General features: G+C 35.0%; 1 protein-coding gene across 1 annotated transcript; it reads left to right on the top strand.

Moving 5' to 3' along the window:
- LOC127841843 (serum paraoxonase/arylesterase 1-like) lies at positions 1-21161 on the top strand. Its single transcript, XM_052370970.1, has 9 exons — positions 1-143; positions 2681-2751; positions 4477-4532; positions 4717-4906; positions 8026-8149; positions 10807-11007; positions 12617-12698; positions 13091-13228; positions 17723-21161. The coding sequence occupies exons 1-9, from the start codon at positions 76-78 to the stop codon at positions 17894-17896; spliced, it is 1104 nt and encodes a 367-aa protein (XP_052226930.1). The 5' UTR covers positions 1-75; the 3' UTR covers positions 17897-21161.
- Positions 21162-26849: the final 5688 nt, after the last annotated feature.

Below are 26849 nucleotides of genomic sequence, written 5' to 3'. Positions count from 1 at the left end.
GTTTGACTTGAAGCCGTGCTGACTTCATTCATCTGTTAAATATTGTAGTTACTCGTAAATAATTTACTGACAGTTATGATTTACATTAAGATCGTCCTTGTTAGTTTATTTGTGCTGTTTCTTCAACATGCACTCAGAATCATGTAATGCCAATAATCTTTATTATTGATATTGTACTTTTGTGATATTTTCAATACATAAAACATATAAATTATGATTCATTCCCAAACAATTCGTACCTATCTGATGAAACTCATGAAGTTATTTACGCTTTGCTGTTAATTCTTTCTTTTTTAATTTTGCTTATCAAAAATGTGCTCATTTCTCGACCGTTTTTGAGTGATGTAAAATGACTTATTTCAATAAGCTTGAACAGGTATTCTAATTTTGAAATAACATGTAGCAGAACAATCATCTTCTCACCTGAAAATGTGTGATTGTTGTAAATACCCCAGCTTAGAAAATACCCAATCTCATCGATATGGCCATAAAATATGTTAAGTCAGATAGAGTGTTAGTTGCTTAGTTATGCTAGCATCGGGTCTTTCGCCCTAGGTCATCTGAGTCGTTTTGCCCTAGCTGGGTAGTTTGGCCCTTACAAGTGTGTTGTTTCGCCCTAATTTTAGTTTAAATTACAATTTAAGCCTATTAATTAACAACTACATACCAATTATCTTTAATTGAGTAATTTATTAAAGTGTGTTGTATATAACATCTTTCACACAGCTATATTACCCGTAAAATATACCAACCACAAGTGCGAAAGAGACGTTAATTGTGACAACCGTATATTTTGATAATTATAAAAAAAGAATATCTGATGTGTTATCTGATATTTGTAATGTCTTGTTGCTGTTGTTAGTAACTCAACACAATCTAATGCTTTAGAAATGTGCAGTGAATGGAATAACAAACATATTTATCTTGTCACTCTAAGTAGTATACTTTTTATATTGATTTTGTTCGTTGTGTATGTATCGGTGTCTTGTTTATCCTAATCTATATAGAATATTCGACACATTGTTGTCTGCAAATTATATGGTTAACATTGAAGGAAACAATACAGAAGATTGCAAGTGACGTGCTTCTTATTATCCCCTTATCTCCAAACATCGTTGTTAAAGTTCCAAAGGAATTATGATACCAGCTTGTGATAATCTAAAGATAAATCCTTTTGAATTGCTGTATATATAAAAACAAGGGCAAAACAACCCAGGAATTGGGGCAAAATGACCTAGGGCAATCGGGTATTAGGGCGAAGCGGCTCACGGGCAAAGTATTAGGGCGAAACAACCCGGATTCAGTTATGCCACTTGAAAAATCTGGGAATTGTCTTTTTTAAAGTTTTCATTGATTTCTGCACATTTTTAACTAATGTTTAAAGGCATGATTAATATTCGGGGAAATTTCAATTAACAGTCTATTGACCTCAGAAATTGCAAAATCATTGTTCCATTTTGGGAATTTCTATATGTTAAGTTCAATAGCTTGTTTATTTGGTCTTCACAGGGTGCAGGATCAACAGGGTTCACAGGGATTTACACTCAGGCTGGAAAAAATGTAAACCCGCCGTTAACAACTTTATTTTTGCAAATATCTCAAGTTATTGAAATATATTTGAAAATCTTTTGTGCTTAAAAGTTAAAAGACAGTTTTTCTTGCAGTTTGTGCCAATATCTTAAAGGGACCTTTTCACAGATTTTGGCACATGTATTGAAGGTTGTCATTAAATGCTTATACAATGAGTGATGCATTTTATTCTTTATATGAGCAATCCTCGTAGTTTCACAAAATATATGGACAACAACAGAACTCTCCAAATTATTCAATCATTTGGCGTTTCAACGCTTATCATTTCAGGTTTTTTAATCGTCAAAAGATGCATATAATTGATATTTAGAGCATAGTAAATGTTCTGTATTACGGTTTCCTCATAAATATCATTACTGCAACAAAAATTTGCGAATCTGAAACATTTTTTTTAATTTTGTTAATTTACCAAAACATGAAAAGGTCCCTTTAAGATTTAAAAATAAATCCTTGAATATGTCTGAAATCAGTGCCAAAATTTAACTTTGCGTGCAGCATAACCGTGAACATAAATGCTGTGCACATCAAATTTTTTACCAAGAACACAGACTTATTAAATAAATTAATTCTGATGTATCGTCATGAACAGCATAAACAACTGTGTTTTATGCACTAGTGGAAATTCTTAAGAAAAATTGTTTAAAAGCTATTTTAAAAAATGCATCACTTACCGATGTGTTTACATCTGTTGACATTTATTTGTTAACCCTACAAAGGCACGTGATCTTGCACCCTGTAAATGTTCCCATGTTTGTTTTATGATACGATACTTTAAACAAACGCATGCGGTCTTATAAACTGCCAAATTGGCCTTGGCATCATTATTGAGTAACTGCCATAAAATACTGTAATGTAAAAATAGCTGGTTTGAAAACAAAGCAGCTGAAATAAATCCTTTAATTTGCGTTCCATCTGTGTAAAAATTGCAGATAAATGCTTAAGGTTATCAAACCTTAAGTAGACAAGTTTGATGTTTGATTACTTTGCTTTAGGAGCTGCCGATTAAGCCCATGCAGATCCTGTTTATTCTTTTCAATAAAGTGTTGGTTCTTGCCCAAATATGATTCATAATCTTGCTCTCTCATTACAGATATCTTCTCGGTCTGCATGTGACAGTTCGCAGTCATGCACCAGGCCCATGCAAACTTGTACCAGGTGTTGGTAGGTGTAAATGCCCGGTAATGGTATACAGTTTTGTATGTGATCATGCTGGACTGTTTGCCCTATTATAATATGTCTAAGAGAATATCCACTCTATACTGTATTGTAGAGAATGAGTATATGTCAGGGCAGGGAGTCTGAAGCATTTGTTTTTTGGAAAGAAACAACATTTTTTAGTTCTGAGTAAAGGTGTGGAATTCATAGCTGGGAAATGAAAATAAAAACCGTTCAAGCGAAAATCGGCATGATTTTAAAGTACCCGGAATTTTGCAGATGTTTTTCTATAACAGCTTCTACTTTGTTAGTACAAAAAGTTCTGAAGGAGCTAAATAAAGACGTCATATCTAGCAACATTGAAAATCATTCACAGTCTCTTAACATAAACCATTTCATTGGTTCCAATTCCTTGGCTCAAAACAATCCCTCTTATGTCACTATCACAGTGCTCCTGTTCACATACATTTGTGTGTGAATCACGAACAAGCCACTGTAAACGGGCCAACATTTAAAAATATCATTTTATTGTAAACATGTTACAGAAAAGTTCAAATATCAGTGTTTTCATTGTCACAATCACAACATTTCCTTGTTAAATGTCAGTATAAAAATTGTCTTCAATTTTACTATATTAATGTTAAAAAAACCCAGTCCATCTGATATTTGTCATAACCTTTATATTCCACTATAAAGCTGTCTCATAAATCATTATTGAGAGCAAAAACTGACTAATGCCTTTTTCAATGTCAATCGATGAAAATCATCTTACAAGAGGTGTGATGTAAAGAATGAAGCAGCACTTCACTTCCTTCTACTTTTTATGTCCCCCACCACTATAGTGGGAGACATATTGTTTTTTCCCTGTCTGTTGGTTTGTTTGTTTGCCCCAACTTTAACATTTGCAATAATTTTTGCAATATTGAAGATAGCAACTTGATATTTGGCATGCATGTGTATATGTATCTCATGGAGCTGCACATTTTGAGTGGTGAAAGGTAAAGGTCATCCTTCAAGGTCAAAGGTCAAATATATAGCTTCAAAGTGGCACAAAAGGGAACATAGTGTTTCTGACAAACACATATCTTGTTATCAGGTGTTTTTATCAGTTAGTTTTTTTTAACGTTTTCTTGTTTATTTAAATTGGATATATGATTGAAAGGTAATCTAATTGTTTTTATTTTCATTTTAAATAATTCAATAAAAGAATATAAAAAAATGAATGGAAAGATAACTTCAAGATACTAGTATACTACCGTATTCTCCATTAAAAAGTACTTTCAGTTGGGACCAGATTTGAAATCAATAGTCCATGTAGGATTAAAAAACTCTTCGAAAAAGAAATCACATTGAATACTGTTGCAGTATTGCTAGGACTTTCAGATGCTTAACTATAGCACAAGTAGTTATGGTAGTCAAGGCAATATGTGATTTTGCCTGTTTTGATGGAGAGCAAACATAAAAGATCCATTTAGTGTAAATGCATTTCATATTAAAGGTGCATACATTGTTATGTCCATAAGTAATGTGTAATTTAAATTTTCAGAAACCATTTTCCAAATATTCATCTGTTCATCTGTAAACAAAATTGATATTAATTGCAAAATTACACAATTATTTTGCAATCTTTAAAATTTGATGTTTTTTTTTTACTTTGATGACACTTTTGATAGCATTATTCTAGCACAGTGTATAAGAGATTTCATGTTGTTTTTTTACCACATTTTACAGAGCATGGGTCAGAAGATATGGAGACGTTACCTGATGGAAGAACATTCATTACAAGTGTGGGTTACTCATTTATTTTCTAACTTAAATGGTTTTGTAGGTATGTAAAATTAAAATAAATATTTTTGTTTTCTATTGTGGTGCATTTAAAAACTTACATATTTAAAATTATATTTTTGCTGTAATACACATAATGTAATTAATAATCATATAAGATAATTATTGTCTAGATTATTTTTGTAGGGATTTTTATGGGGGTTGTCTTCCTCTCATATGAAAAGTCTGTACGTGGATCAAGGTAGAAAAGGGAAGGTACTCTTGTTTGACTTCAAAACTCCTGAGAAAGGGGTAACAGAACTTGAGTTGGATCCTGAATTTGACTCCTCCGATTTCCGTCCACATGGAATAAGTGTCATACAAAATGAGGACACTGGTAGGTAAAGTGCAGCCAAAGGTATAGAAAAAAATAGCGCTGTCTGAATAATATTAAATATAAAAATATTAACAATGAATTAATAATCTGCATACTTATATATTTGGTTCAGATGCATTGTATGAAGAAACTGTGGACCATACTTCACCAATTGTATTTGTCCTTATAATTATATCCCAACAAATTGACAAGGGCTTTACTGTAGTCACACTGTCAGTGGGTTGGTAGATTTGTCTGTCGACATTAAATGTTTTAAGTGTGTGGAGCAAACTTATTTCGCATTAAAACTGAAGCTTTAAATAAGTCATCACCATCAAGTGTAGATGTGGAAGACACAATTTTCAAGTGCCGTGATCAATATTTTCCCGAGTTATGTGCCATTAAGTGTAGCCATTTTTGTATGTTCAATGTTTTATTTTGTGGCGCTAATTAGTTTTACATTTGTCAAGCTATTAAATACGTTTCTATGTGGTAAAGGGTTAAATACATTTCTAAGTGGTAAAGGGTTAAATAAGTTTCTAAGTGGTTAAGGTTTGATTAGGTTTTCAAGTGGTAATTGGTTAAATACATTTCTAAGTGGTAAAGGGTTAAATATGTTTCTTAGTGGTAAAGGGTTAAATACGTTTTTAAGTGGTAAAGGGTAACTAAATATATGTCATCACACTGAAGTGTAGATGTAAAAGACAATATTGTCATGCACAGTGATCAACATGTTATGTACCCTTGTTGCAGATATATCTCTGGCAAAGTGATGTTATAGTACATATTAGTTTCAAAGCTCTTGTTTCTTGCTAGCATTTTGGATTACATAACTGTGGCTGGTGAGTGGAAGGTCTTCAATAATAATTTTCTATAAAATAGCTGTGGTACAGCTTCAAAGCACAGTGGGGTCATAATTGTGCTTCCCAAACGCAGGTCTTGTTTGTTTTGTATATATATATTTATTGGTAAAAAAAAACTATATAAAAACACACATTTAGTAATAGCAAGAAAAAAACAACATATATGTAGAAATTAAAACATGAGACAGTATCAAAAAACATAATCATTTAAGATTCAACAAATTGATAAAAGCACAAAAGTGCATGAATTGAGTACAATTATAATAAATGATTTATGTTAAAAAGCTTTTCCAAATTGTCCTAAATGTTTCTATTTGATCTTTATTGAACACAATAATTTCTCAAATTTTAGGCTATTATGAAGATGTGTGGTTAAATGATTAATATTGGGTCTGCTATTCTGCTTCTTTATCGAAATATATATTATATATATTATTTTGCCAACAAATATTCAGTTTTTCTGGGCGTGATCAGACAAAGTCTGGCAATATGTGTAACAAATGGTCCATTCTATTATAATTTACATATGGGCTGTGCTCTGTAAAAAAGGGGGTTAATGCATGTGTGTTAAGTGTTGTCCCAGATTAGCCTGTGCAGTCCACACAGGCTAAACAGGGACAACACTTTCCACTTTTATGATATAATATTTTTGTTTAAAGAAAGTCTCCTCTTAGCAAAAATCCAGTTTAGGCCAAAAGTGTCGTCCCTGATTAGCCTGTACAGTCCACACAGGCTAATTTGGGACGACACTTTACCCACATGCATTAAACCCCCTTTTCACAGAGCAGGGCTCATATCTATTGTCATGTATGAATAGGAGTTAAGATTTTAATAAAATATCTTTCACATAAAAGCTATTAACACTTATTCCAATCATATTCGATAAACATGGGTTAGGGAAGTAAATTTTATGCAACTTGATTAAGTTACAAATGTTTAATTCTTTTAAAAGTTTACCAATAGGTCTCTTCAACAATTTTGATTTAACTAATGGCAGTTCTGGATGAATATCTGAACATAGCAATTACCGGTACAGTTCTACAACCTTTAAATGCTATTTTAGCTAATGGAATATTGAAAATTTATTTGTATCATATCTTGCGGTGAGTTGAACCTAGTAATTGTGATAGGTATAATGATTCAGGTGAGTTGATTGCAAACCAGTGCTTCATGCAGCTAGGATTTGAAGAGGCCAGGGGGGGAGGGGGTTGGGAACTTGGGGCTATTTTGTAATATTACAGGTACTTTCGAGCTCGTGGTATGTTGTCAAAAGGGCATTTTCTAGAGTGTGGTTGTATATTATAAATAATTGTTAGATATATTGTTAAGATTATTTTTCAACCATGTGAATACGATGAGGAATAAATTAACAACAAATTAGTTAGAGATTTATAAATTATGCTACGTAAATTTAATTGTGCAATGTTTGGATTTAATTTTTACAAATGCAGTTACTTTCATCTGCAATAAAAAATTAAAAACAGTTCATTAAAACACAATAACACATGCAAAGACTAAATGTAATTGTCCACTTCGGTTTCACCGGAGGGGACTTATGGTTTGCGCTCTGTGCCTCTGTCTGTCTGTCTGTCACACTTTTCTGGGTCCTGCGATAACTTGAAAAGTTCTTCATATTTTTTCATGAACTTGAAACATGTATAGATGGCAATATGGAGATTATGCACGTCATTTAATTATTCTTACGTCAACATTCTGGTGTATATGGCAACAAATAAAAAAATCAACAAGAGATGTGTTTGTCAGAATCACAATGCCCCCTATTGCGCCGCTTTGAAGCCATAAATTTAACCTTTGACCTTGAAGGATGACCTTGACCTTTCACCACTCAAAATTGGCAGCTCCATGAGATACACATGCATGCCAAATATCAAGTTACTATCTTCAATATTGCGAAAGTTATGAAGAAGGTTAAAGTTTTGGTTAAAGTTTTTGAATTTGTTTTTTTGACCTTGAAGTTGACGTTTGACCTTGAAGGATGACCTTGACCTTTCATCACTCAAAATGTGCAGCTCCATGAGATACACATTCATGCCAAATATCAAGTTGCTATCTTGAATATTGCAAAAGTTATGACCAAGTTTAAAGTTTTGGGACACACACATACAATGACAGACAGGCCAAAAACAATATACCCCCGATCTTTCGATCTGGGGGCATAAAAAATCTGACAATGGTGGAAATTTCTGACAATGATGGAGCTGGTAGGGGACATATATCGCTTTGCAATAGTCTTGTTTTATGTTATGTTTATTTAAGGAAAGATCACTCTATTTATCGTCAATCATCCAAATGGTAGGGACACAGTGGAGAAATTTGAGTTTGAGCCAGAAACCCTCTCTCTCAGACATCTGAAGACCTTTGCAGATGAGAACATGAGAGTGTAAGTATCGCGGAGACCGTCTCCTGAACTGGGTATTGTGTAAGAAATAATTAATGGCTAAGTGTAGGTTATTTCAGTAAATAACAACAATTTGGAATTTGTTGCAGAAGAATTAAACAACATGGCTGATAGCCCAAGTATTTTGTTAACAAGCATTGCAACAAACATTTCAATCGTACCTCAAATTTTTATGCTCTCAGATCGAAAGATCGGGGGTATATTGTTTTTGGCCTGTCTGTCATTGTATGTGTGTGTGTGTGTGTGTTTCCCAAAACTTTAACCAAAACTTTAACCTTGGTCATAACTTTTGCAATATTCAAGAAAGCAACTTGATAGTTGGCATGCATGTATCTGATGGTGCTGCACAATTTGAGTGGTGAAAGATCAAGGTCAAGGTTATCCTTCAAGGTCAAAGGTAAAAAAAAATAAATCAAAAACTTAAACCAAAACTTTACTCTTCTTCATAACTTTTGCAATATTGAAGATAGCAACTTGATATTTGGCATGCATGTGTATCTCATGGAGCTGCAAATTTTGATTGGTGAAAGGTCAAGGTCAAAGTCATCCTTCAAGGTCAAAGGTCAAATTTATGGCTTCAAAGCGGCGCAATAGGGGGCATTGCATTTCTGACAAACACATCTCTTGTTATAATTGGTCTTCATCATTTGAACAGTTTAAATCCCTTTTTCTGCAACACATATGTTTCTTTCATGTCAGAGCATCCAAACAATTCAAAATTACTTGGCTTAATTCATAAACATCTGGAATAATTCAAATAACATCATAGGTATCACTTAATCTAGCTATTTTTTTAAACTGCAAAATGCAAAACAAATACCAAATAAATCGAACATAAGCATGTTTTGTTTTCTGTTATGTAACAATTGCACAATTTATGTCATTTGTCTGTCCTACATAATGTAGAAATTATTAGTCAGAAGTTTTAAATTTAAGATACATGTACTTCAATAAAGGACTGTAATTTAAATGTTTGTGTTGTATGATTTATTTCAGTTTTATAATAGTTATAATTTAATTTAAGCTGTTGCACACATGCACAAATCTGCCTTTTTGTCATGCAATGTAATTTTTCTATGTCACGTATTTAAGGTTGAATAAATACTGTTTTGCTTAATTGTGTTGCCATAACATCCACATTATGGGCTCCATACAAGATATATTGAAGTTAGATTTTTTAAAGTCACTGACGGTACATGTTTTCTTGCAGAATCATTTGTATTTTTTTGTTAGCTTACCTGATTAGGAAGTATTCCATGTGAGCTTTTCTGAAATGCCTTAACCACATTAACCCTTTCCCACTTAGAAGCAGCATAAAATGGCTATGTGCAAACAGCATAAAACCAGAACAGCCTGCGAGTTACTCGCCGCCTGTTCAGGTTTTATGTTGTTTGCTGCTAATAAGAATCTAAGGTTTTGAGTTGAAGCCTTAAAAACTTGAATCTAGTAAGAAAGGTCTTAAATATAATTTAACTTTTTTAGGGGCTACAAATACACGAACATACGTATCTAAGTGGTAGAGGGTAAAGCTTGTTACTACTCTACAAGCCACACTTATGACACAATCCTGGGCAAACTTGGTCAAAATGTTTATCTTTACAATATCTAGACATCGTTAAAAACTTGGCTACTGCATTATATCTAAGAAAACATTTCTATTGTCAAGTTTTAGGTTGTTTCTACTCTAGAAGCGATATTTTTGGGTCAGTTGAAATGAAACCTGGGTCAATTGGGGTCAAAAAGAAGGTAACGGTGAAAATTATAAGAAAAACCTTGTTACTATTCAGGAAGCATTATTGTAGGGGTCAAAAACTAGATCACTGGATAAGATCTTATTAAAAATCTAAATAACAATCTTGAGACATATTATAACAATAAATTATATAAACATCAAATCATTTTTATCTCAAACAAAAAGAAAATTCCCCTTTCCTCATAAAATTTCACAAAAAAGGGACATGCCATTTTTCCTCTAAAGGCGAAAAAACACTGTCGGTCACTGGGTTGATTCTTTGGAAAACCATATTATTTCTCAAGAAGCAACATTTATTAGTAAATCTTGATAAACAATGGTGAGAATGTTCATCCTGAAAAATATCAACACCATGTTTGAATCAGGGTCCATTATTGAAAAAACTAGATGAAGTCTTCAACAATTGTTATGCCCCCGAAAGTGGGCATATAGTGATCACATTTCCGTCTGTCTGTCTGTCACACTTTTGCGTTTAGGTTTCGAAAAATGCTCATAACTTCTATGTCGCTTCAGATGTAACCTTCATATTTGGTATGCATGTGTATATGGACAAGGCCTTTCCATACGCACACAAATCTGACACCTTCGACCTTGGCCTTGAACTTAGGGTCCGCATTTAGGTTTCAAAATCTGCGTTTAGGTTTTGAAAAAGCCTTTTTCGGGGGCATATGTCTTCCGATGGAGACAGCTCTTGTTTTTCTTTGCACTCAGGTGAGCAATTGAGGTGTATGATCATGGCCTTCTTGTTAACAAAGTTTTAGCTAGTGTATCTATGGCAGAATATTGCAATTAACTCATCAACATTAATCATCATCATACATAATCTTGATGCAATGTCCAACATCACTTATTGCCTCAGCTGAATATTCATACATTTCTGTTGCAGAATTAACGATGTGGCAGCTACAAGCGAGAACAGTTTCTATGTGACCAACTTTGGATACTCCACTACCAAGTTTGGGGCGACCTTAGAAACTGTCCTTCTCCTACCATGGGGCAACGTGTTGTACTATGATGGCTCAAGCTATAGGGTGGTTGTGGACGCATTAGTGATGGCAAACGGCATTAAATTATCACTTGACAAAAGGTACTGAGTTGATAAAAATGTTAAATGAAATTTTTAATCTGTTGTAACTGCAAACTTATCAGTTAATGTTTATAGAAGAGAGATTTGTGTGTGTGTGTGTGTGTGTGTGTGTTTGTGTGTATGAATACAATGTGGGAACACACGCTCGTTGCTGTGTTGCAACTACATTCTCTTTATGTGTAAGAATTGTGTAACCTTAGACAACTTTCTAGGATTCAAACAGCATTTCTGTGTTATGTATTCATATTCCCTCCTCTGCATTTTTAGCTCGACTATTATATATGAAATATATATAGTGGAGCTATCCTACTCATCCCGGCATCGGCGTGAGCGTCTGCGTTAGCGTGCAAATGTTTAAGTTTTCTTACTACCCCAAATATTTTCTTTGTCCCTTGACATATTGCTTTCATATTTTGCATACTTGTTAACCAACATGACCCCAACCTATAAACAATAGCAGACAACTCTATCAAGCATTTTGTCATAATTATGGCCCCCTTTCCACTTAGAATATGCAGCAAATGTTAAAGTTTGCGTACTGCCCCAACTATTTTCAATGTCCCTTGACATATTGCTTTCATATTTTGCATACTTGTTAACCAACATGACCCCAACCTATAAACAAGAGCAGACAACTCTATCAAGCATTTTGTCATAAATATAGCCCCTTTTCCACTAAGAATATGCAGCAAATGTTGACGTTTGCATACTACCCCAACTATTTTCAATGTCCCTTGACATATTGCTTTCATATTTTGCATACTTGTTAACCATCATGACCCCAACCTATAAACAAGAGCAGACCACTGTATCAAACATTTTGACATAATTATGGCCCTTTTTACACTTAGATAATTGAACATTTTGCTTAAATTGCCATAACTTCTTTATGTATGATCACATTTTATTATTAGTTTGACAAAACAACACTTACCTGAATACCACAATGGATTCCACCCAAACAATACCCCACGCCCCTACACAGAATCATTCCCCCCCCACCCCCCACCCCCAATTTTATTTTTAAACATCATCTAATAAATTACCCCACCCCACATTATACCCCCCTCTCACCCCCTACCCCCCCCATTTTTTTTTTTTTAAACATCTAATAAATTACCACACCCCACATTATACCCCCCTCTCACCCCCCCCCCTACCCGCCCTACCCCCCACAATTTTTTTTTCCTTTTTTTATTTTTGAAAGATCGTCTAATAAATCACCACACCCCACATTAATACCCCCTCTCAACCCCCCCCCCCCATTAAAACAAAAAAAACCAAATATTTTTAGTTTTTTTCCTTTTTTTAGTTTTGAAAGATCGTCTAATAAATTATTGAATATGAACAATTTCCCCATGATGGCTTACGTTATACTGTCAAGCACTCGAATAGTCGAGCGCACTGTCCTCTGACAGCTCTTGTTTAACTGACCCCGTAATGCATTATAAATAATATGTTGCATTGTACTCTCTTTTCTATGTTTATAAAGTGGTACATGTAAATGACCTTTTTACAAACAATAGGCTTAATTGTATGGTTTCCACTATCATGCAGGTTATGTATACCTTTTGTAGGATTGTACACACACTGTTACTTTCTATTTCAGGTCTGTCTATTTGGCCCATGGAATTTTTCAGATGTTAAATGTTTACCAACGAGATGACAATGATGAACTAAACATTTCTCAGGTTGTTTATTTTGGTGTTGCAGTTTTTTGCCATAAGGCATTGTTAAAATGCTATGTAAATATAGTTCAAAGAAACAAACAAATTAGCATACTTTAATTATGGGCAACTTTTGTTCAAAGGTCAAAAGAATGAAATATTTAAACAATAATAAAAATTACCTTATATTTTAGGTTGTTCAACTAAATTAAAGGACAAAAAAGAGATCATAATGTACATGTATATGAAATAATATATATGTAAGCATCTATACAATGTTTAATACTTTCCATAAATACCTGCTGAACAATTCAGTCCTTGAACAAAAAGCGACACATGTAAATTGCAAACTTTTTTTTTTTTTAATTCTTTTGTGGGGGGATATTTACATATATAAGTATACATGGATATTCTAGGAGTTGCCATTGTACGCATACCCAGACAATATTCTTGTGGATATGAAGACAGGCAACCTCCTGATAGGCTCCCATCCGGTTCCCTATCAGGTAACAATGTACCTGGATGCCCCTGACAGAGGAGTGTCCCCATCACAGGTAAGTGGGATTTCATCAAATTAAAGACTATTTTTGCATACAAACAATCCAATTATTGTGTGACGTGTCTTGAACATTTGTTTTTATCTGGACTATATGAAATATATATAGTGGAGCTATCCTACTCACTCCGGCGTCTGCGTTAGCGTGCAAATGTTGAAGTTTTCGTACTACCCCAAATATTTTCTTTGTCCCTTGACATATTGCTTTCATATTTTGCATACTTGTTTACCAACATGACCCCAACCTATAAACAAGAGCAGACAACTCTATCAAGCATTTTGTCATAATTATGGCCCCCTTGCTACTTAGAATATGCAGCAAATGTTAAAGTTTTCGTACTGCCCCATTTATTTTCATTGTCCCTTGACATATTGCTTTTATATTTTGCATACTTGTTAACCAACATGACCCCAACCTATAAACCAGAGCAGACAACTCTATCAATCTTTTTGTCATAATTGTTGCCCCTTTTATACTTAGAATATGCATATTATTGATAAATCTATGTTAAAGTTTGCAAACTACCCCAAATATTTCCTATATTCTTTGACATATTGCTTTTATATGTTGCATACTTGTTTACCAACATGACCCCAACCTATAAACAAGAGTAGACCACTGTATCAAACAATTTGGAATAATTTTGGCCCCTTTTACACTTAGATAATTGAACATTTTGCTTAAATTGCCATAACTTCTTTATTTATGATCACATTTTATTATTACTTTGACAAAACAACACTTACCTGAATACCACAATGGATTCCACCCAAACAATACCCCATGCCCCTACCCAGAATCCCTTCCCCCCCCCCCCAACCCCCCCCCCCAATTTTTTTTGAACATCATCTAATAAATTACCAAACCCCACATTATACCCCCTCTCACCCCCTCCTACCCCCCACCCCCCCATAATTTTTTTTAAACATTATCTTATAAATTACCACACCCCACATTATACCCCCCTCTCACCCCACCCCCCCTACCCCCCCACCCCCCCACCCCCCCAAAAAAAAAATATTTTTAAAACATCATCTTATAAATTACCACACCCCACATTATACCCCCCTCTCAACCCCCTACCCCCCACCCCCTGCAATTTTTTTTTAAACATCATCTAATAAATTACCCACCCCACATTATACCCCCCTCTCACCCCCACTAACCCCCCCCCCCCCCCCCCCCCCACAATTTTATTTTTTCTTTTTATTTTTTATTTTTGAAAGATTGTCTAATAAATTATTGAATATGAACAATTTCCCCATGATGGCTTACGTTATACTTTCAAGCACTCGAATAGTCGAGCGCGCTGTCCTCTGACAGCTCTTGTTGTCTCACTTTTTTGCTATTAGTTACTTAACGTTTATTAACCCCTTTCCCCAGTTAGAAGCTTATTATCCCCTGCAATATGCGGAGGGATATTGTTTTGGCGTTGTCGTCTGTCCGTCTGTCCGGAGCCATATCTTGGAAGTGCTTTGGCGGATTTTATTGACACTTGGTATGAGTATATATATGGATAAGAGGATGATGCACGCAAAATGGCATTGTACACCATCCGTTAATAAAGGAGTTATGGCCCTTTGTATCTTGAGAAAATGCTTTTTAGTATTAGCTTAGAGCTTTATCTCCATTAACACATGTGCCAGAGCCATGAAACTTGTCATAGATGTTCTCAATCATCTGGGGGTGCTTCATATTCAACACCCATAATCCTAGGGGTTAAGTCAAGGTCACACATTGAGGTCAAAGGTCACAAATAGGATGATTTATTCATTATTTAGTCTTTTCTTTACTATGCATCAAGGGATTCTGTAATAACTGTCCACAATTGTTCTCCATTATCTAGCTGTGTGTCAAATATAAGATCTAGGTTGCTAGGGTCATGCTAGGTATGAATGCGTAAAAATAAATATCTTATAATTTAACTTAAGTGATAAAGGGTTGAGAACCATATATTTTTCAAAGGTTTCTTTGATATGGGTGCAACTTAAGTTTCACTGTGTGTATATTTGAGCAAAAGCAGAGTAAGGCGTCATTCCGATCTTCATTTTTGATGTTCACTTTTGATGTTAACTAAAACACCAAACAACTAAAACACCAAACAACTAGAACACCAAACCGTTTGGTATTCCAGGGTAAGCTTTTAGTCCCGTACCGGGGACTTATGGTTTGCACTCTGTCTGTCAGTCAGTCTGTCCGTCACGCTTTTCTGGATTCTGGGATAACTTTAAAAGTTCTTCATATTTTTTCATGAAACTTAAAACATGGACAGATGGCAATATGATAGGTAAGGGACTAATATTGATTGGCAATAGTCTTCTTGGTTCATTTTTTTTTCTGATTTTCAATTAATTTCTCCAAAGTGTATGTTTAATATAAAGATGGCTATGTTGCAAAGACATACTCTAAGGGTATGTGAAATATGGGGAGTATTTTATTATGTTAAGTATAGTTGCGAAAACGCATTCCAAAAGAAACTGTTTACTGGAACAAATGTATTTGATAATTTACTAGTTGTTCAAATTTGCTACTTACTTCTCTTGATCAATTATGTATAAATTGTTTTTAAAGGTCATTTTATGATGTTTTACCTCGCAATGTAAGTACAAAGAAGTTACTTGTTGCATTTAATCCCGACCTTTGAATTAAGCTAAAGTAATCTCTAGACATGATTTACTTTATGCGGTGTACACTTAAGCCAGAGTATGGTCTTCATTTTCTTTCATTTTTGTATATAAATAAATTACTAATAACAAATCTAAAAGTAAACTTTGTTATGCTTTGTATGCTTTGAAATTAACACAAACATTAGATTGATATTGCCTATTTCTCCAAACAACTTTGAATTGCTAGTAATGTATGATCTAATTGAAATACTACATATAGTCAAGCAAACTGTTTTCTGATGGTCTTTATTGTTATTTTTTTTGCCCCTGTATCGAATGATCGGGGGTATATTGTTTTTGGCCTGTCTGTCTGTCTTTGTCTGCCTGCCTGCCTTCCTGCCTTCCTGCCTTCCTACCTTCCTACCTTCCTGCCTGCCTGCCTGCCTGCCTGCCTGCCTGCCTGCCTGCCTGCCTGCCTGCCTGCCTGCCTGCCTGCCTGCCTGCCTGTCTGTCTGTCTGTGGAAAACTTTAATCTTGGTTAATTTTTTGCAATATTGAATAACTTTTGCAATATTGAAGATAGCAACTTAATATTTGGCATGCATGTGTATCTCATAGAGCTGCACATTTTGAGTGGTGAAAGGTCAAGGTCTAGGTCATCCTTCAAGGTCATAGGTCAAATGTATGGCTTCAGAGCGGCGTCAAAACTTTAACCTGGGTCATAACGTTTGCAATATTAAAGATAGCAACTTTATATTTGGCATGCATGTGTATTTCATGGAGCTGCACATTTTGAGTGGTGAAAGGTCAAGATCATCCTTCAAGGTCAAAGGTCAAATTTATGGCTTCAAAGCAGCGCAATAGGGGGCATAGTGTTTCTGACAAACACATCTCTTGTTTATTTTGTTTTATTGCTCTTTTATTGTTTATTTGTTTAAAAGCTTCAATATAAATAAAGAATTCCTTTTAAAAAAGTCATAAAACTTGAAATCGCTAATAAAATGATACAGTAACTGTTTAGATTTTGGTTGGAATATCTATCATGTAGATATTCAAAATTTGAATGCTCTATAAACAATTGCAACAAGAGAAATGTTATGGGACATAATTATTTTGTTCGCATTCATTTTGCAATGGATGAATTTATAGCACGTTAAAAGTACATTTATTAAATAAACCTGTTGAATAATGATGTGTTTCTATAATTAGAACATACTTCAACTTATTTCTGGTGACGTAAATTCATTTACACTACTTATGTATCTAATATAATATAATAATTAATTATTTATTTGTATGCCCCCGGTAGGGTGGCATATAGCAGTTGAACTGTATTTGTCTGTCAGTCTGTGCCTCCGAAAACTTTAACATTGGCCATAACTTTTGCAATATTGAAGATAGCAATTTTATATTTGGCCTGCATGTGTATCTCATGGAGCTGCACATTTTGAGTGGTGAAGGTCAAGGTCATCCTTCATATTTATATAATAGATGTGTATATCGCCACAAAATGTATTAAATAGATACAAGTACACAGATTTTTTGTTAATTTACCAATTAGTTGAAACATATTTACTGGGTATGTGCCTTAAACATGATGTGGGATTGGGAGACCATACTTGAACCTGTCGTAATGTAAACCTTCTTTGACAGTTAAGCCATTTATGCCTAGCGTCTAGAAAAAAGGCCTTGGCAAACAGCATGATGTGGCGTCTCATCAGGGTCTGCGCTGTTTGCTTGAAGGAATTCCTGTAAGAAATATTCTAAATATAGAAATAAATATACTAGACATCCCTAATTTTGGAAAAAAACTGATCCAATTTAGGAGGATGGGATAATCCACTAGGCATAAATGGGTTAACCAATCTTTCTCTACATTGTCCAGGTATTGTATATCCACATGAAGAACAGTAGCTTTGCTGAAGGAATTACGGAACTCTACTCCAACGAAGGCCTGCAGATCTCTGCATCTTCTGTGGCCTCGTTGTATGACAACAAGATGCTTGTCGGGACAGTCTGTGACAAGCTGCTCTATTGTGAAGTGAAAACACTGGAGTAAATACCAGGATAATACCACTTGTGAAGCTGCTTAAATATGCAATTTTTCATTTTCTTTTTTGCATGCCACCATTTCCTATTGTAACTAATTATTTTACATGAAATGAGACCTTATATAAAAATGCTTCAAAAGTAACAAAAAAGTGACATTAAAACTAACATAGTTTACATCTTACCATTATTCCAGGCTTTTTTTTGCAATACTAGCTAAGTTTGAAGTTTATTTACCGTTCTGCACAATACTTGTAAAGTTAAAATATCTTAAAAAAAAGATTCCCTAACATAAACCTAAATGTTGCAGAAACAAGGTACTCTTTGGAACTGTAAAATATGTGCAAGCATTAATAAAGTAGCCATTTACTTTTGTATATGTATGTGTAATATTATTATACCCCCACAAACGAAGTTTAGGGGGGTATATAGGAGTGAGCTTGTCTGTCTGTCGGTCGGTCAGTCTGTCGGTTGGTCCGTATTAAGTGTCTGCTCTCTATTTCAAATAGTTTTCATCCGATCTTCACCAAACGTGGTCAGAAGTTGTATCTACATGATGTCTAGGCCAAGTTCGAACATGGGCCTTGTCGGGTCAAAAACTAGGTCACAGGGTCACTTAGTGCGTTTTAAACATTCAGCATGTTGTCCGTTCTCTAATTTAAGTAGTTTTCATCCGATCTTCACCAAAATTTGTCAGAAGTTGTATCTAGATGATGTCTAGGCCAAGTTCGAACATGGGCCATGCCAGGTTAAAAACTAGGTCAGAGGGTCACTTAGTACGTTTACACATTGAGCATGGTGTTCGCTCTCAATTTCAAGTAGTTTAAATCTGATATTCACCACACTGGGTCGAAAGTTGTAACTAGATGATGTGAAGGTCAAGTTCAACATGGGCCATGCCGGGTCAAAAACTAGGTCACTTAGTGTGTGTTAAACCTCAACATGTTGTCCGCTCTCTAATTCAAGTAGTTTTTATCCAATCTTCACCAAAATTGGTCAGAAGTTGTATCTTGATAATGTCTAGAGCAAGTTTGAATATGGGTCATGCCGGGTCAAAAACAAGGTCACTGGGTCACCTAGGGCGTTTTAAACATCACAATGTTGTCCGCTCTCTAATTCAAGTAGTTTTCATCCGATCTTCACTAAACTTGGTCAGAAGTTGTATCTAAATGATCTTAAGGCCAAGTTCAAACATGGGCCTTGCCGGGTCAAAAACTAGGTCACAGGGTCACTTAGTACGTTTTGCACATTGAGCATGGTGTCAGCTCTCTATTTCAAGTAGTTTAAATCCGATATTCACCACACTTGGTCAGAAGTTGTAACTAAATGATGTGTAGGTCAAGTTCCAACATGAGCCATGCCGGGTCAAAAACTAGGTCACTGGGTCACTTAGTGTGTTTTAAACCTCACCATGTTGTCCGCTTTCTACTTAAAGTATTTTTATCCAATCTTCACCAAAATTGGTCAGAAGTTGTATCTTGATAATGTCTAGAGCAAGTTTAAATATGGGTCATGCCGGGTCAAAAACAAGGTCAGGGGGTCACTTAGGGCGTTTTAAACATAACAATGTTGTCCGCTCTCTAATTCAAGTAGTATTCATCCAATCTTCACCAAACTTGATCAGAAGTTGTATCTAGATGATGGCTAGGTCAAGTTTGAATATGGGTCATGCCGGGTCGAAAACTAGGTCACAGGGTATCTTATTGCATTTTAAACCTCACAATGTTGTCCGCTCTCTATTTCAAGTAGTTTTCATCCAATCCTCACCAAACTTGGTCACAAGTTTTATCTAAATGATCTCTAGGACAAGTTTGAACATGGGCCATTCTGGGCCTAAAACTAGGTCACGGGGTCACTTAGTGCGTTGTTTATCATTCAGCATGGTGTCCGCTCTCTAATTCAAGTAGTTTACATCCGATCTACACCAAACTTGGTCAGAAGTTTTATGGAGATGATCTCAAGGCCAAGTTAGAACATGGGCCTTTCTGGGTCAAAAACTAGGTCAAGGGGTCACTTGGTGCGTTTTAAAAATTGAACATGGTGTCCGCTGTTTTTTGTGAAGATGACATGCAAAATATTATGTGTCAATGCGGCATGTGGGGGTATTTGTCACGTCTGTGACAAAGCTCTAGTTGACAGTCTAATTTATTGTAGTGGTAACTTTATTGTAAGGAATTCCATTAAGTATTTGAGTTTTTTTATTTCATGTACAATGTTAAAAATATTTTTTATTCAATATATTGTTTTGATAACATCCGGTCATTCTTAGATGTTAGTCTTAGCTGTTTGTATACATTATATGAAATATTCAATTAATTATTGTAAATACATTGTATACATAGAATACGTTATTAATAACAAGCATTCCAACTTCCCAGTCTTCTTGGAGTGAATTTTACACTGTGTGTTCTTTGCTGATATGAAATTTACCAATTTTAAAGCTCGTACATAATTTGTTGATGTCATGTTTTCTAAAATGTTGTCATGTTTTCAAAATCGCTATGCACATATATGCTTCATGAACGCTTTATAGTTTGTACAAGCAAAATCTGTAGTTATATTTACAAACCGTGTGATTGTTTGTCATTGAAAAAAAAAAAATTACTTTTGTAAATTATGTTCTAAATCAAACAAACTATGCATGATATATTATGTGAATATCCAGTTATTGCATGTATAGGATTATTGTTTCTTATGTTATTTGAATTTTTGTTTTACAATACAATTTTCCCAATGGTCTCAGACTCAAATCCCCTTATGTTTCTGTGTGCATCGTGTACACGGAGTCAGCGCTTCTAGTCTTGCACAATGTGCACAAGGAGGCATTCATCATCATGTCTCGTATGTTTAACTTTTGGTTGTTATTTGTTATCAATTGTTTTTTGCCCCCGAAAGAGGGCATATAGTGATCGGACTGTCCGTCCCTCTGTCCGTCCGTCCGTCTGTCCGTCACACTTTGCCTTTAGGTTTCGAAAAAATGCTCATTACTTCTATGTCGCTTCATATAGAAATTTCATATTTGGCATGCATGTGTATATGGACAAGGCCTTTCCATACGCACACAAATTTTAACCCCTGTGACCTTGAACTTAGAGTCCGCATTTAGGTTTCAAAATTTGGGTTAAGGTTTCGAAAAAAGCTCATAACTTCTATCAAGTGTTTATAGGGGGCATAAGTCATCCTATGGTGACAGCTCTTGTTATGTATATATTTATTAAAAAAATGCCTATCTGATTTGTAAAATGCTGATTATAAATAAAAATGTACGCACAGTTTGTGGTATCTCATGAAAGAGTATTTACCTAAAATTTACGGAGATTGTAACTTATTCTAACAAACACGTACTAAGACATCGGAATCTAAGAGCCATTTAAGTTACGGTATGTGCCGAAAACTTACATTTTAAGAATACAATCTGGATTATTATTCACATAGCAAATCATTACTTTTTTGCACTAAAGTGAAAACTTATGATCAAATTGTCTATTTGAAATCTTAAATTGCTGCAAACAAAAGGATAAACCTAGAAAAACAAAAACAATTTAAAATAATTTCCATAGGTTTTTAGTGAATGAAGACCCAGTGTATATGCATAATGTATGTGGAAATGTAAATATCAGCCCAGCCTTACAAATATTAATGCTTTGTACATTGGTTATTTAAGAAATAATCGACTGGTAACCGTTGGTTATTGCGGTAATAACCAACGGTATGGAGTTCCGATGCGTAGGAATTAAACCACGAGGGCGTAGCCCGAGTGGTTTGATAACAAGCATCGGAACGACATACTGTTGGTTATTACCGCAATAACCAACGGTTACCCGTCGATTATTTCGATTCTAACATGATTTAATTAAAAAGTTATCCGCGATATAAAGGTTATAAATGAGAATTATATTAACCGAACGTCCTCCACTTTTCCGCGAAACGTGACGTCACCACAACAACTAAAATCAAATGACGTCGTCTTCATTCATAAACTGTGCGCGGACAATCAAAGTGACGTCACTTAAAACAACCGTTGGTATATCGGGGTAATAACCAACAGTAGTTTTCCTTCTTTGTATATAGAAAAGAAGTCACGTGCCGTGGTAGAATTAAGAAATAATCGACAGGTAACCGTTGGTTATTGCGGTAATAACCAACGGTATGGAGTTCCGATGCGTAGGAATTAAACCACGAGGGCGTAGCCCGTGTGGTTTGATAACAAGCATCGGAACGACATACCGTTGGTTATTACCGCAATAACCAACGGTTACCCGTCGATTATTTCGATTCTAACACGATTTCATCAATAAGTTATCCGCGATTTAAAGGTTATAAATGAGAATTATATTAACCGAACGTCCTCCACTTTTCCGCGAAAACGTGACGTCACCACAACAAATAAAATCAAATGACATCGTCTTCATTCATAAACAGTGTGCGGACAATCAAAGTGACGTCACTTTAAACAACCGTTGGTATATCGGGGTAATAACCAACAGTAGTTTTCCTTCTTTGTATATAGAAAACAAGTCACGTGCCGTGGTAGAATAATACGCAAGGCACTTCGCATACTTAATCACTTCGCATACTTAATCGCACTTCAGTCAGCGTTTCATGGTAATCTGTGTTTATACTTTTCCATTTATTTCATAAGTACTATGTCTAAATTTGGTAATACATTACACTAGACTTACTTGCGTGGTTTGGTCGAGACAAAAACTAACTTTAGTCAAACATGACCGTTTTCGGTAGGCAACTTGGTTTTTTTCAAAGGATTTGCAACGGGCTCGTGAATTTTTAGCTCACGTTGTGCTCATGATGAGCTTTTGTGATCGCTTTTTGTCTGTCGTCCGTTGTGCGTTGTGCGGCGCAACATTTGCCTTGTTAACTCTCTAGAGGCCACATTCATTGTCCAATCTTCATGAAATTTGGTCAGAAGATTGGTTTTAATGATATCTTGGATGAGTTCGAAAATGATTACGTTTTTGCTTGAAAAACATGGCTGCCAAGGGGCGGGGCATTTTTCCTTATATGGCTATAGTAAAATCTTGTTAACACTCTAGAGACCACATTTATGGTCTGATCTTCATAAAACTTGGTCAGAAGATTCATCCTAATAATATATTGGATGAGTTCGAAAATGATGCCGGTTGGTTGAAAAACATGGCTGCCAGGGGGCGGGGCATTCTTCCTTATATGGCTATAGTAAAACCTTGTTAACACTCTAGAAGCCACATTCATTGTCCAATCTTCATGAAATTTGGTCAGAAGATTGGTTTTAATGATATCTTGGATGAGTTCGAAAATGATTACGTTTGCTTGAAAAACATGGCTGCCAAGGGGCCGGGCATTTTTCCTTATAGGGCTATATATGGCTAAAGTAAAATATTGTTAACACTCTAGAGGCCACATTTATTGTCTGATCTTCATGAAACTTTGTCAGAAGATTCATGCCAATAATATCTTTGACGAGTTCGAAAATGATGCAGGTTGGTTGAAAAACATGGCCGCCAGGGGGCGGGGCATTTTTCCGTATATGGCTATAGTAAAACCTTGTTAACACTCTAGATGCCACATTAATTTTCCGATCTTCATGAAACTTGCTCAGAAGATTTGTCCCAATGATATCTTGGATGAGTTCGAAAATAATTATGTTTGCTTGAAAAAATGGCTTCCAAGGGGCGGGGCCTTTTTCCTTATATGGCTATAGTAAAATCTTGTTAACACTCTAGAGGCCACATTTACTTCCGATCTTCATGAAACTTGGTCAGAAGATTCATCCCAATAATATCTTGGACAAGTTAAAAAATGATGCCGGTTGCTTGAAAAACATGGCTGCAAGGGGACGGGGCATTTTTCCTTATATGGCATAAGTAAAACCTTGTTAACACTCTAGAGGCCACATTTATTTTCCGATCTTCGTGAAACTTGGTCAGAAGATTTGTCCCAATAATATCTTGTTATCTCAGGTGAGCGACTTTGGGCCTTTCAGGCCCTCTTGTTTTCCAATAAATGACTTTGTCAATATGCACAGAATGCTTTCTGTTATCCGTTCACCCTCTCTTGATATACTATAAACGTGTATAGGTACTGCATTTTTTGGATCGTTAGTACAGAAGACATTACACAAGTTAGACTTGCGTGGCATATCCGTACTTCATATCTGCAAAAAGCAAGGCCTCCTAAATGTTTATCATGTCATGTATCTTAATGTTATGAAAACGCACTGGATACTAGCCGTGTGATATCGCGTTCTGTCTGTTAAATCAATGACCAACTACAATACATATGTTTTGTAGAGACTCGTATATTATGGAGTGTAAAATCATTCCTTGAAAGTGTCCTATTCGACATGTGTCTTCAGTCACACGTTCTGTATATAGTATCGTCAGTCTGTCTATTTTCTCTACGCATGCCATAGTATATATGTATATGCTGTCGACGTAAATAACCACACAAAGTTCTTTTACTACAGTCAAAACGATGACTATGAAATACATCACATTTGTGTGGTTACATTGTTAAAACAATATCGCATGTTTTATATAATTTTATTAGAATAAGAACACATTATAATATTAACCTAAATCTAAGTTACATGGGAGTACACTCTGGTGAATGTTACCAACGCTCCCCGAAATATTGAAGTATATATACAAAAATAATGCTTTATAAGCAACAAAATATTGTTAATCATTTGAAACAAAATATATTTTTTTCAAAACAACTACAGCGGATACTGTATATAATATGCATGTACATTAAATATCTAAAGGTTTAAGAAACAGTGGCTGACCATGGACGTGACATTTATGTGTATTATGTTTTTTATAAAGTCTTGGTTACTTAGAAATTAAACCAACATAACATATAAAAAACGTATAACGTGATTACATAAACACCTGCGAATTGTATCAAGAGTAAGACAGAGTCTGACTAAACACAATAACTATAAGCAACGCATAATAACTATCACAGGTTGTTAGCGTGTGGCTATGATATTAATTAGTGAAAACATCATTTTGAATGATAAATAATCATATTATAACGAAAAATTAAATTTTATGAAAAAAACATTTACTATTGAAAATATATATAACAAGGTATGCAACTCAAAATCACCCCTAAACTGGGTGCCTCACTTTGAACAGCGATATCTTCATCAATTGTGCAGCGATTTTCACGATCTCGGTTTTATTTAACGCAGAAATGAATTTCCTTTCTGGAAATGCATATGTCTTGCAATATTTTCACAAATGCTGAGTCAACTTTTAAGAAATAACACGATACACAACTCGCATGACCCAGTTGACAATGATCATGCAGTCTTTAAGACTGAAATCTTCACGGAGTAAAGGGCAACTTCCCTACAAAGTTCATGTACCTCGATACCATAATTCAATAAAACGTATGAAAAAACATTATTACCGTTCTTGTCGTTACATTATGCATCAAGACTAACTGTCCAGCGCCGTTTGAAACCTTTGTTTACATACATTTCAACTGACATTTTAAACACACGAGTGATTTCATTGGTCCAATGCGGAGGTGTGTCTTTACAACTGGAGATTTCATTCACAAAGACTGCATGAGCATTGTCAACTAGTCCAAATTTTTGACGCTCTTTAATATTAAGCTACTTTTTATATGGGTAATTGGAGCGTACAAAGGGGGAAAGACCAAATTAATGGTGGGAATTTTTCGTTCTTTGTCTATATTGTTGCGCATGGATTTTCTGCGCAACATTCAAGCCCCGATATAAGACACTTAATATCAACGGATTGCTATGATATTTACATACCTGTGTAGATAATGCATTTCTCGATAATGTTCCGTAGAAATTATGTAATGACACTTTGAATTTTGCACGCCTGATCAATTTAAAGCCAACCACTATTCAATTTTTCAATATCTCTCGATTCGCTCGCTGTGTAGATATATAATCGATAACACGACCTCGATGTAAAGCATCTGGTTTAAAGTGGGAGAATAAACAGCGTAAAATACAGTTTGCGTTCGTCTGTTGTGGTGCAGAGCGTTACATAGTAAACCGATGTTATACTTTTCTTGATTAATTTAGCATTGTTGTTTTTCCTAAATTGACAATTAAAAAGTTCTGAAATAAATTACATCTTTTATTTTTATACTGTACACAAATAATTTTGATACAGATCGTACAGTATACCGTCCTCCTATGTAACGTAGGATGTAAGTAAATAAAATAAACACAGACCGAGATGCGAAAAAGACATGCATAAAAACTTGCTGAAACTTAGAACAGTGAATAGGAACTGCACCATATCTGTTTTGAACATATGCTTATTAAATCGACAAAGATTAGCATACTAGATCTAGTTAGGTAAAAGTCGGTGTTAAAAGCTCGTGTTAAATAACATTACGCGTACACGTTACACCGTAATGCCTTCTTTTGATTGGTTCATATTCAAATCAGTTTCATGAGATGGCTACAGGTCAGTGATTTGTTTGCGATTTAAGCAGAAGTTTAACTGAAGAATTTATGCCTTTCCAACTTCAATTCGACGATATTTGAGGTAAAAATGGACTACTGAACTAAAACTGAATGAGTTGGTCATGTTATTTTGCAATTTTACGCAAATCGATGAAAATTTAAACTTTCTGGTTTCCAACACATTTTTCACTTTTTCCCGATAAGACGTTCCAAAGAATTTAGCCAATATAAAAAGTATCTCTAAATTCTTTGCGCGTCTTATAAATAAGACTAATTGTAAACTGGGTCATGCGAGTTGTGTATCGTGTTATTTCTTAAAAGTTGACCCAGCATTTGTAAAAATATTGCAAGACATATACATTTCCAGAAAGGAAATTCATTCCTGCGCTGAATAAGACCGAGATCGTGAAAATCGCTGCACAATTGATGAAGATATGGCTGTTCAAAGCGATGCACCCCGTTTTGGAGTGATTTTGAGATCCATACCTTGTTATATATATATTTG

The sequence above is a fragment of the Dreissena polymorpha genome, chromosome 8 (assembly GCF_020536995.1).
Source record: "Dreissena polymorpha isolate Duluth1 chromosome 8, UMN_Dpol_1.0, whole genome shotgun sequence".
Classification (NCBI taxonomy): domain Eukaryota; kingdom Metazoa; phylum Mollusca; class Bivalvia; order Myida; family Dreissenidae; genus Dreissena; species Dreissena polymorpha.
Note: the sequence above shows the minus strand (reverse complement) of the source record. Positions and strands in the feature narration are given on the sequence as shown.